At 39.5% G+C, this 13018-nt stretch overlaps 1 protein-coding gene across 5 annotated transcripts in view; it reads right to left on the minus strand.

Annotated features, from left to right (window-relative positions):
- Window positions 1-10748, minus strand: part of pip4k2aa (phosphatidylinositol-5-phosphate 4-kinase, type II, alpha a) — a 95994-nt gene extending 85246 nt beyond the window's left edge. For 4 of the 5 annotated variants that reach the window (XM_088918862.1, XM_088918859.1, XM_088918861.1 and 1 more), the window contains exon 1: window positions 10019-10482. In XM_088918862.1, coding sequence (XP_088774988.1) covers window positions 10019-10159 — 141 coding nt within the window. In that variant the 5' untranslated portion in view covers window positions 10160-10482. Of the gene's footprint in view, window positions 1-10018; window positions 10483-10525 lie in introns of those variants that run through there. The other variant, XM_088918863.1, reaches the window with a different exon arrangement.
- Window positions 10749-13018: the final 2270 nt, after the last annotated feature.

Genomic DNA, 13018 nt, shown 5'->3' on the forward strand with positions numbered 1-13018 from the left:
GATGTTTGGCATCAAAACATGCATCTGAAAACTACTGTAGCACATCACACTGGGGAACAAAGATGCAAGTAGCAAAGCTCTACGCACCACTGTTTTTACTGTGCGAGACAAGGCATTTTCATGATTTGCTCCACTTGTTAGATGCACTCTCTCTGGGAAAGGCCATATGACTCCATGAATCACGACAATGTTAAACACCTTAAACTAAAAAAATCATTTGGAAAATACAACAGCACGTTCAGTATGTACACTCTGTTGGCGGTGGGGGGGGGGGGGGGGGGGGGGTCAGAAGATTTTGCCTTGAATCTTTAGGAAATGTCCAAGGTCACAGAGAAGGTCATTTTTTTGTGCAGGAGCCAATTAGTAAGCCTATCTGTGCGCCACGGCTGTCTTTATTCTGTCTTTATTCATTATGCTTATGCTTCATTTGACCGGAAGGACAAGCCAATGGCCATACATGGCCGATTAAAACTGCTTGCTAATTCACAGCTGAAAAAAAATAACATGGAAATATTACTTATTATTTTGGTGCCTACTAAATTTTATTACAAAAAATGTCTAATATAAGACAAGCTTGGAATATTAGATCATTGAAATGAGGTAAAATGCATATCAAGTTTCATATTTGTATTTTCATTAGTGTTAAATATGTAATTTGAAGACAATTCAGGAGAAATTCCTGAAACATTAGGGGAGCAATAATATACTTATTTTCACATCCACTGCAGATCCAGGTGGGACTAGGTAAAGTGTAAGAGCTCCAACCATAATTGACTCACAGCAGCCATGTTTTTAAGATAGTTCGAGTAGGTAGCTGCATCAGCATACATAGGCTGCAAAGCAACAAGTCAAGGTTTATTCCATGCTGAAAGGAGAAGAAAAGAAACACAAAGGTTAGGCTGTGGAGCCTTCTTCGGGTGAGGCTCCATAGCCGAACCGTTGCGTTTCTTTTCTTCTCAGCATGTTTTTAAGATGCCAAGGAACTTGCCATGAATAATATTGGCAAACAGCTTAACCTGGTATACATGAAGTAGCTTTTTGCATTCTTTGGTTCTCCGCCTCAAAAGAGAAACCCTTCAAAGTTGCCAACTCTATGATCCAAAATCCAAGATGGCAGCTAAACCATTTCAAATTTTGCCAGCAAACCATGTGACCTGATGGGGTCAATGAAAATTACAACTTTAAACTGGATTTTACAAACCTGCCAAATATCTGTTCAGTGGTTTGGACAAACAAATCTCATTCGAGCAACAGGGTTTTGGCAACTTCGTTACTTGTCCTCATAATTAAGCATCGCACTGCTGCTTAGATGGGATTTGATGTTTAATAACTGTGTGCAAAAAAAAACTCATATTAAACTAATCAGCTACAAGCTATTCCGGACATAAATCAGACCCACTGAACTGATCAATGTTTCTAATTTATTCAGCAGACTCATTGTCCATAAGATTTTATGCATAACATAATTATCAAGAAATACTTCTTTCAGTGACAGTTTATTAGTAACTGCAAAAAAAAAATTGTTATGAACATCCATCAATTGAGGAGTTAAAGGAAAACTGCAAAGCTGTTTTTATATTGCTGGGTTAGAAAGAATCAGCAGTAATGAATGCATTTCAAACCAAAATACACTGTGCATTTCACTTTAAACCTGTAAAACCTCCAATTTACATTACAAAATAGACAACATTTTCCAGTTATGCCTATTCTGTGTTTCAGAACGTTCAGCAAGGTAAAGCAGCCCTATTACATTGTATTCACAAGCCAGCTTGTTTACATCTCTTTCAATCGAATATAAATATTGCTTTAAATTTTGAGACAGTTTTGCCAACAAATACTACTTACTTATTAACTCTGAATACAGATCACACTAGAACATTTCTGTGGTGAAAGGTCTGCTGTACAACCTGTACTTACTTGCTCATAAATCACATAAGTCATTATAGTGACTAGCGAGCAGGAAGGGCTGCATTAGGTCACAATTCATGCAAACTCTCACTCTCACCCGTGACAACATGGAGATTTACAGAGCTTTCACAACGTTCATAATTTTGTGCTTAATTTGAAATTTTTGGTATTGTTCTATACTGAAGCTCCCCTTTGATCCTAGTGAAGAGGGCAGCAACTCCTAGTCAATCTCAGAAACACAGGCAGCAGACTTTACACTACACAAAAGCACAAATACATTTCTGTTGGCGAATTAAGCAGTAATATTCAATGTCAAAGATGTAACACATGACGTTTAATGAAATTGTTAAGGTAATGAACACAAGGCAATATGGGGACAACCTTGCTGAAAAGTAAAACTTTTTGCAGAAAAAAAAACACTTATGTTAATGAAGTCTGCGCAGTTACGAAATAGAAATGTACAAGCAAAACCATGCTACTGATGTGAAGACCGCTAACCGCTAGAGTGACAGTTTCCTTCTGGGTTCCTATAGCTAATCCAGGCAGCTTTTCCTTTCCTTGATTTCCAAGCGAAAATGCCAGTATCATCTCCATGTAAACATTTCCAGACGGCTCAGTCAAAAAATGTATACAAGTGGCTTAAGAGAGCATAAGGAAACATTCTTGATTGATAAGTATTCTAGTAATTAAAATCTGAAGTTAAAGGAATTTGAAAACTACAGGGTACTGTGCAGAGTGCATTAAAACTTCCACTGGCAAACTCCCTGATAATAATATATCATAGCAGTCAACTAAATGAAAATAAGTCCTTGAAGGCTCATAGTGCTAATGGACATTTCTACCTACTTTTAAAAACTTAAACAAATTGGATAATTCCTCAAATACTGTAACTAAAAGTTAAAAAAAACTTTTTTATTGCAATCAAAAAAAACATTTACCTTGGAGAAAGCTAACAAACAACAAATATTGGTACAATATAACTAAAAAAAACAACAAGGCCTGTCAAGAGACTAATTCAACTGTATGGACAAAAACTATACAACATCAGATAAGGACTGCAAAGGTACAAAAAAAGATACAGCTTCAAAACAATTCAGCAAAACCACAGGAAAACTGCTAATAATGGTAAATAAGAGAGCAGTTTCTAGATGTCAAGATACAAAGTACATGAGAACAATTACTTCTAATTGTTGTGGACACCTGTATGTCTGCAGAATACCTGTTGAGAGTTTGAAAAAAGCATCATGGGCCATGCTTCAAAGGAAAACAGTCCAAGGTTAATTACTTTAAATATCATTTTAGTCCATCATATTGTTTTAGCTCGGCAGATTTTCTTGAGCTAGGACAAAGACACGGAAAAACACAGAAATGTCCAACATACTGTAGTAACTGGCTGGAGCAAGTGAAATGGTAACCTCAAACAGTCCAATCCAATATGGTACGCATGACTGAGCACACAACTTCAAGACATCATTAGTGCAGCACATACAAAAAGTATGTGCTGACCTCACTCAATCTTAAGGTCTACAAAAGGACCAAAACGAAATCATTAAATCTAGTTTCCATTCTAAGTAATAGCTGCCAGTTAAAATAGCACCATTTACGCCAATCAAAATGATATGGGACAACACTCACACACCTCCTCTGGCTGTGTCCTAGGTTACATCAATTTTGTTCAGAAATATTTCAGTGGTACTCAGATGTTTGGGAAGAAAATACCCCCTGATTTTCAGCAACCGAAGAGCACTAGCTCATAGGCAACTCTTAAACTAACAAAGGGAGATCAGTCAGCAATATCGTTTGGAATGATTGTAGCCAAAAACAAATAAGCTTAAAGAATGGAAATCTGTCATTGTAGCCTATCTCAAGAGGTGGCTCAATGAGATGGACAGAATTGGTTTCTATAGGACAGTTATTCTGGAGCAAATCCATTGGATCCGTGTTCTGTGTCTTGCATGTTCTGGAAAAGACTGAACATTGTACTACTCCCTGATTGTTATACACATCCAGTCATTCTGCGATTACTTTTAATCATAAATTGAGACAAGTCTTAGTCTTAGACTTAGTCTCGTTAAAATTGTAACATTACTTAAAAATACCTATAAAAAATAATAATGACACAGCACAACCTTGACAAGTCCTGACCTAAGATGCTGTATGATAGGCTCACTTTCAAACTGCCAGACAGTTAGTGAGTTTGCCTCTTATTTTGGATATTCAACTACAGAGTAATGCAGACCTTCCTACGGACTTCCCTACAGCTTCTAAAATATGACTTAGTAAGAAAATCTGAAATGCACTTTGTTATTCTGTGCGCATGCCACATCATCCAAAATGTTGTGCAAGTAATACAGCAACTTGTTATTGGAAATTCAAACCATCACATCCGTCTCGTCTCCAGTTCCAAACACGGGTTGCAGTACCGTATGCAATGCATGTACTTTTTTGTTTCAAAAGTTCCTTGACCATCATTCTAAGCAAAGCCTAGCCACAACACACCAGCACTGAACATAATTTTACATGTTCCACAGTATTGAAACGAAGAGGCTTTTTTGGAAGCCCCGAGCTAAAATGACTCATCAAATGTCATTTCCTTTCCCTGCAGAAGCAAAGGAAGCCGAACGTCTGTACGAATCAGATACAGGAGAAAGCAATATAAAACACTTTGCACAAATGGAATAGGGGCGAAGAAATGCAATGAGCAGGTCAACATATAAGCATTCTACTTATTGGCTAAGACAGCCCCTTCAGACTCCTGCATCACAAAAACTATATGTTGCGGAGTATTGAAAGGTGGTGCATCGTACTGTACTAATGTTATCGTGGAGAATATAGCAATTGTACACACTAGAGTCTACCAGAGGGTGAGCAGAATATTTGATGCACATTGTCGACACTGCAACTCAGCAGGTACTGCCAGCTCCTGTGAGATGTTTCCTACAGTCCCATTCACAGATGTACAGTACAAAGACTCATTTTGTTGTTTAAATTAGGTCTTGCCATCTGAAAGGTTCAATGTGTGCGGATCCGATTTGAATACTTGGCTGTACAGAGCGTCATTAAAATGCATTCTTACTCTCAAAAGGGATGGATCAGCCACCTAATGCACAGAGCCAGAAATGCATTCCCACCAGCCCAATTAGGCACTCCTCTTTATGCTTCAAGAGGTTAGGTGAGGATTGTTTGGATTAACTTGCATTAGCTAACAACACAAGGACATTCATTCCCTTTATCTTCACAGATAATTAAAAAGACTTAAGATCTCTGGTGACTTTACCCTGCAATAGGAGGCAGATGAGAAGCAAGTAAAGATAAACTACATTCTACTATAAGAAATCTTTGCGCTTGTACATGGTGTTTCATCCCAACAGCAGGTGAGATGCAGCACCCACTTGAGAGACCTGTTGCTGCGATCATGGTTGCAAAGCAGCTTCAATGAAAAAGTGTGACATCTGTGTTAACACTGGTTGCATATTCCATTAATGAGAGGCCTATTATCAGTATCAACTTTTACTCATCCATCTTAACTACAAATGGTCCTTTCCAGAAATAATGGTGAGGACCCATGCCTATAACAGAGGTTCACATAACTGGTATGCATGTGCTGAAGAAGCAGTAGAGGATTTGTAAAATTTCCGCTTGTGATATGAAATCACTTACTGAAGTCTACTGTAAAAAGTAACACCTAATCGATGACGCAACAGGAAGTAGGCGGATCTCTGGGCTTCTGAAAGATCTGACTGCAGATACAAGCATATCTGTAAGGGGGTAAAAAGTAATCTACAAATTCAGAGAACTACCAGAAGTGTACAACTACAGTTGAGTGAAGGTATGCCTTTGCATCTCTTCAAGCAAGTTTAATGTATTTGTACCTGAAGGCTATGACACAATAAGGCTCAGAAATGTGGACAGATTCATTTCTGGGGTGTAGAGGCAGAGTGAGGGCCAGAAAGGATTGACACTTACTGGCAGTTGTGGTGTTCACAATCTTCCAGCAGTGCCACCCTGCTAAAAAAACAGGAGGGCGTGGTGTATCTGAACATGGAGGGTGGTGTTGAGAGTGTGATGAACCCAAACATTCGCACACTGCTTAGAGAGCAATAGCCTGGGGTAATAAGGTACAATAGGAGTTTAAGTGGCATCAAAAACGCAAAACTCTAAACAGAAATCCATTAAGGAGCTCTTTAAGCATCAAGGCTGCAAACAATGTCCTGTGCATTTAGTGCTTATCGTTTCTTTCACAATTGTTAGTTGGAGAAAAGGCCTTTCGCTTTTGTGTTGTAGCCTGCATAAAACACATTCATAATGTTTCTTCCATCACCCACCTCCTTTACAAGCAGAGCACTTTCCCTTTTTGTAAAAAAATATTTCCATTGACCCACGTGTATAAAGGAAGTCATTTTTAAGAAGTGTCCACATGCAGAATCAAACCCTTCACTTATCTTCCTCCACACCAGTCCTGCTTTTGCCAGATTTGCAAGATGATTCTGAATTGTTTCTTTTCAGAAGAGGAATATACTGTTATAATGATTTAGTATTAGTGTATTTTACTTTATAGGATATAATCAGAAGCTACATCATCCTGCATCTCACAACTGGCAACCCACTGAAGCTAAGCAGGTGTGAGTCTGGCCAGTATCTGGATGGGAGACCTCAAGGGCCTGATTTCTGCTGGAAAAGGTTTTAGTGGGGACCAGTAGGGGGGCGCTCACCCTGTAGTCTGTGTGGGTCCTAATGCCCCAGTATAGTAATAAGGACACAACACTACAAAAAAGGCACCATCCTATTTACAAGATGAGATGGAAGAGGTCCTGACTCTCTGTGGTCATTAAAAATCCCAGAGCATTTCTCAAAAAGCGTAGGGATATTTACCCTAGTGTCCTGGCCAAATTTCCACCTGGCCTTTACCAATCATGGCCTCCTAATAATCCCCATCTATGAATTGGCTTCATCACTCTGTTCTCCTCCCCACTGATAGCTGATGTGAGCGCACTGGTACAATATGGCTGCCATTGCATCATCCAGGTGGTGCTACACATTGGTAGTGGTGATGGAGGGGAGTCCCAATTACCTGTGAAGTGCTGTGAGTGGAGTCCAGAAAAGCTATAGAAGTGTAAGAAATTATTATTTCTACAACAAGTGGTAAATAGCCTTTACTTTTTTTTAAAGAAACGTTGGATAATATGACATGGCCACACATGATCATTCCAAAAAAGAATCTCCACTTCTTTTCCCCCAAACATTGGCATTCTCTTTGTTCCACTCCTCCTTCTTCTGAGCAGTACAGAACTCCGCTGGGGAGGAAATAACCCCAGGCTGCCAAAAGCTCTTTGCCAGACCTAGGGAATCCTGAACAGACAGTACAATCTCATCAACTAAAGCTAAGGCCATTTGCTTACCAATGACAAAAGTGTTGACAAGTTTTGCTCAGTTAGGTGTAAATAAGTCAAAATGGAGACTTCAATCAGCAGTAGACGGAGGAAAAAAAAAACCCAACACGTACGTTTGATTTGAGCCGGGACTAAAGCAGCTTACTACAGTTCGCCCACCTGATGTCTAAATGCTAGATAAAGCAGTTTAATCCCCTTGTCTGGATGAAAGCTGGGACATTTGCTAATCGCAAATGCAAACTGTCAGAAGTTAATCACAGGTGCACGGTTCGCAAATCACCACATCATACTAATGGTGAGCCTGCTAAAGATGATGAGTTTAATACTGGAACAGTCTGCACTACATTAGTACAAAAGAGAATAAAAGAAAAATATATATTTTTTTAAATACTAAGATTACTGGTTAAAATTCAGGGCATCCCACATTGATCGAAAAAAGTAACATCAAGTCATAGAACTTCGATCTCCATTTGCATATTTCACTTGTTTGGCATTTATCACAACTATTGTGTAATGATTCCACTGAATTAATATCCCAATGTTCTGTGTTATTATTTTAACTCAGAGTTTACCTTGACTTTAATGGCTGCAATTCATCCTTATCTTCAGAAGACATCATGAATGTGAACCTCGCAACTACTTTTTTTAGAAACCAGTCTCCATCAGAGCAGAGCAGTTACAAGCTCCACTTACTGACTGAAATGACCAGAATTGCAATCTTTTATCAAGATAACTAACATAAATCAGCATGTCATTGGAAATTATCTCCCCCCTCCTGTATAGTGTAGGGTAAACAATGTAGCCCACTTTTAAAAGCCCTGAATCTTTTTTTTCTTAAAACCATGTCATACATTAAAAGCAATCCACAAATCAGAACTACATATCCCTGTGTTGTATTGGAAACCAATCTTTACTTTTGTCTGGGTATCTGACGTTTTGTTGAAGTGAAGTACGGTATGTTAACAGAATTTGCTTGCTAAAGCAGTGAAGACCATACTAAGGAACTGTTTGGTCGGGGTTGCCAGACAGAAGCGAAGGTTTTACATGAAGAGAGAATTAAGACTCCAAGGAAAGCAAACACCTAGGAGTCTTTAAAGGGACTTCTGTACCACCTGTTGCCCTAATGCAGTTATACTCACTCCTGGTTTTATGAAGGGTGGTCAGTCAATAGGTTTTATAATCAACGCAGTCATTAAGTCTTCAACTACAGTAATTACACTCATTTAGGCCATCGAGGTTAGTTTTGGTCTCAGAAATTTCATTTACTCAGAAAATGGTCTCAGAAATGGTCTCATTTACTCAACAGGACCGGGGGTGAGTGTATGAGTAACTTTTCGGGTTGGTGCACCATTCTCGGTTACTCAGGCTGGAGAGAAGTGGGATTTACAGTAGATATGCATCAGGTCTAGCAGCAACTTGGCTTTTAAGGGAAGTTGGAGTTGTTGAAATAGCACGCAAAAGGAAATAGCAGATAAGTCGTTTTAGTGCGAGAAAGGGAGTAAAAAAGCCGTGAAATAATAGTTAAGTGGACTCGGCAAGCACATTTCCCTTAACTGATACAACTGTAAGGACAGGCGAAGCCAAGGCTTCTCAAGTGCTTGTCTGTTGGATTCCCATAGGGCAATGTGAGGAATATGTATCCTTTACCGTCTGTTTAACTTACACAGAACACAATATTATTAATTACGACAACAATGATGATGTCCCGGATCCATAGCGCTTTGGAAAGCATGTTTGTGCAATACCTGCATAACATCACACAAGCTGTCAGTTAGGAATTCTAGGGATTTTGCCATTTACAGCTGATGTAGTTGATGAGTGCCCCCAACACCAACACTGTGAGCATACTACAGTATCCAAATGCCGATCGTGAGACAAGATTTGCCATCGTTTAACAATTCTGAGAAAAACATCTTTCCGATTTCCCCCCCCCAATCTATACAAGAATGCCTCCTGCAGAGCCATCCGCCACCCGCATGCAACGTCTGTAAACGTCCGGGTTTCACTTGCAGTCGGGGGACCTCGACAACTTTCCGCCCGACAAGCTTCGGGACTGACGGGACCGGATGCTTTTCTTGCAAACCCAACTCACGCTCCCCTCCGGCTCGCTACACACACGCACACGCTACGTAGCAGACGCGGCGCACCCGGACACCGTCTCCGCGGTGAGCAAACCACCAGGTTCCCCAGCCAACCGCGACAAACTCTCGCAGCAACTGCAGCAGCGGCGGCGGCGGCAGTCAGCACAACATCCCCACCTTCCAGACATTTAAAGATTGCCACACTCCCTTGGAAAACAGTTTAATTCATGACAGTTAAAAAGAGAGAGAGAGAACGAGCGAGCGAGCGAGCGAGCGAGCTTGACTTCCGAGTTCAATTGCGATTTGGGCACAACTCAAAAATAAAAAAAAAAGTCCAAGACGTTTTGATCATTTAATATTACGTCAGGAGTCAATGCATTCGCTCAGCTTCGCTAAGCAATCACACGCTTTTCAAAGGGGGTGCGGGCAACATGCAAAGACGTTACAAAACAGTGTTAGGAGAAAGCTCTCTTTTTACAATACTGTATCACGGAATATTTTGATTAAATGCGGATAGTGGGTGCATTTTTTCACTACCCAGGCAGTTCAGCGCATTAAGTTTGATCAGCGGCACCTGAAGGTCGCCAGAAACCACACAAGTAAAAAAACAAGACGTAATATTTGAAATCGTTTACTCACAGAATGGTTAACTCCCCACATCAGGACGCTCAGCAGAGGGTCGCTGGCACGGAACAGCTTGACTTTCTGAGCAACAAAATGTTTCTTCTTCGTCTTCGTTTTACTCGCAATTGATGAGGCAATGCCACTGACTGTAGCCATGTTTTACACTTAATTTTGCCTAATAATGACAGCTCACGTTCAAATTCAGGGTCGGTCTCTTTAACAACAGAACAGACCGAGAAAAAAGTATGTACACTTATGCTGCTCCTCCTGTCCTGGTTCTTCTTAAGATGTCAAGAGCCTATTCTCCTTTTATTTTTAATGCAGCTGCAGAATAAGCACCTTACCATTTAGTTATCGGCATATCTAACCTAAAACAGCAGTTCCCCTTAAATATAACCCTCCCCACTTTGCTTCACTCCAACATTCCCCTGTGAATACTTTATTGACGAGCGCGTTTGATACCCAGAATTAAAATACGTCTTCAAATAAAACAAAAAAAAACTGAGATTTCATGCAACATACACAGCTCAATAAACCAATGCTCTCAGTCCTCTGTGTTCTTCCCACTGCGTACCAGTCCTGCACTAAAGCAAACACTTTCCCTCTTCCTTTTGCACTGCTCGTTTCCTCCAAAAACCGCTGCTGGCAAATGATGGACGTCCTAAAATAAAAATATCCGCATTGCAACCGTGTTACAATTTTGAATTTGTAGGTTTAAAATAAGCAGCCTCTGTCCCAGCGCTTCCGGCCGGGTGCTGCTCTGGTGACTGACAGCCCTGGGAGGCGGAGGCCGGCGCTACAGCATGCAGACCGATTATTAATGCGTTTGACGTTTTCTTGAGTAGAAAACAGCGGCGGTAGGTAAGAAAATAAAAACGTTGTAACGGTATTTTGCCGCCTTTACCGTTTTGTTCTCAACCATAACTATAAAACTAGGAATAAAGTTTTTAAAAAAAGCCAACCGCACTCAAGTATACTTATCGTCTTTAATTGTCATTTTCCACTTATTCACGCATCTACTTGGGCAGACGTGATTAGATAATTATTTAATTACTTTATAGGTATTTCATAAGTGTACAAAAGACGAATCCCGAACTTTTTTTTATTCTAGTTATCATGTATTATTTATAGATGGGACGTGAACATACTTTAAGACTCGCAATTAAACAATTTAATTACGCAGGGGGGCACTTAAAACAAAAAAATATTTTGTATTACAAAGTGATACAAAAGCGTGGGTGTTCAATGATGAACTGTCTGATTTCACCAATCACAAACCAAAGCTACAAAGCTTAAGGGAGAAGACGATAGACAGCTGACTCACGAAAGATGCATACAGAACTAATTCTTCATCACAAAACCTGTGGCTGATTATACTGTAGGAATCCGATGTCTAATATAAAGACAAAGGGCCAGACTAGTATTTTTAAACGGTGTTAGGAATGTAAACAGCTGCTTTATTTGTATTTGCAACAACAACAGCAGCAACATTTGTTCCACATTTACAGTACCTCTGTTTGCAGTTGTTTCTGTTGTTCTACGTTTGCTACAGTTTTGTGTCCATGAGTACTGTACGAGAGCAACACTGTACTGTTTATGGTTAGCATTAACACTTAACCTAATAATAATTTGCCTCTGTTTTTAATTAAATTTATACTAAACGAAAGTGCTGAAGTTGGATTAAATGTATATTGTTGTCTGATTACTGAGATGAAACAATATAAAATGATATTATGCAACAATTAAATTTGCACAAGAACAGTGGAATGTATTCTAAATACAAATGGTGATTTGACTGGAAGTGCAAATAATAGTGTTTTTTTTTGTTTGAAATATTTGATTGATATTTGTCATTAAGAATAGTTACACATGAGGGATTGTATATCTTCTTCAAATTGTGTGCAGTAACTTATCATTGTTGATAAGCATCCCCCTAACTCACACAGAAAGACAAGACAGCAATCGTGATTAACCATCATTGGGCCCAATGTATGGAAACAAACTCACGATTCACTGTAGAAATCTGTGGTTTCAATATTTTAATAGTAAGTCCATGTGACAAACACAAAAGAATAAAAAATAGCTTTCTATGGTTAAAGACCCAACTACCTTTACATAAGAGGATGGCATTCTGATAAGATATTCTGTCTTTTTAAACTTCCAGAATCCCTGCAAATAAAGCTGCCTCTTACTTTATAAGAAGTACGAAATGGTACTTTAAAAATCTTTACATTATGGTAGCCTGTTTAGTTATTCTTGACATTCTTTAAAAAGTCATTAGTAAAACAATGAAATCTAAAATGCATTAAACACTTATAACATAACTTTATTAACCCTTTACAGTTTCTTGCATTAGGAATTATCTTTTTGCGTACCCCAGCTTGCTCTCCATGAGACACACAGCCAGGGAGAGAGCCTGGGGTCAGAGCACAGGGTCTACTATTGTATGGCACCCCTGGAGCAGTTGGGGTTAAGGGCCTTGCTCAGGAGCCCAACAGAATAGGATTCCTCTGCCAGCTACAGGATTTGAACCTGCAAACTTCTAGCCACAGGCACAGATCCTTAGCCACAGAGCCACCGCTCCACCCGAATTTATTAATGTTTCAATAAACTGTATACAATCTACAGTAGTAGCCATTTAGTAATTCCTTTTAAAGTGTCACTGAAAATACCACAACACCAGTTAGGCACAGTGGATTTGAAGAAGGCAACACAAATCAACAGTCAACTAAAGTATCGCAATGTGGAAAACAAGAAGTGTGGCTTTATACACAAATAGATTGAGGCAAAGCACAGAATAGCATTCCTTAGTTGTAGAATTTGCAAGTTCTGAAATAAGGTGAAAAGTAAAATGGTGAAGTAACCCGCTAAAGAAAGAGGAAATGATCTGCCTGACCAATTGCTGTGGTTAGGCTAGACTCTATAACTGTGCAACACTGCTACAGGGCTTCTCTAAGCAGTGCCCATTTCACAGTAAGAGGTTGCAAAGAAGGACAAGGCTTTCATGAGAAATAA

This window comes from Atractosteus spatula, chromosome 6, assembly GCF_055471065.1.
Source record: "Atractosteus spatula isolate fAtrSpa1 chromosome 6, fAtrSpa1.hap1, whole genome shotgun sequence".
Lineage (NCBI taxonomy): Eukaryota > Metazoa > Chordata > Actinopteri > Semionotiformes > Lepisosteidae > Atractosteus > Atractosteus spatula.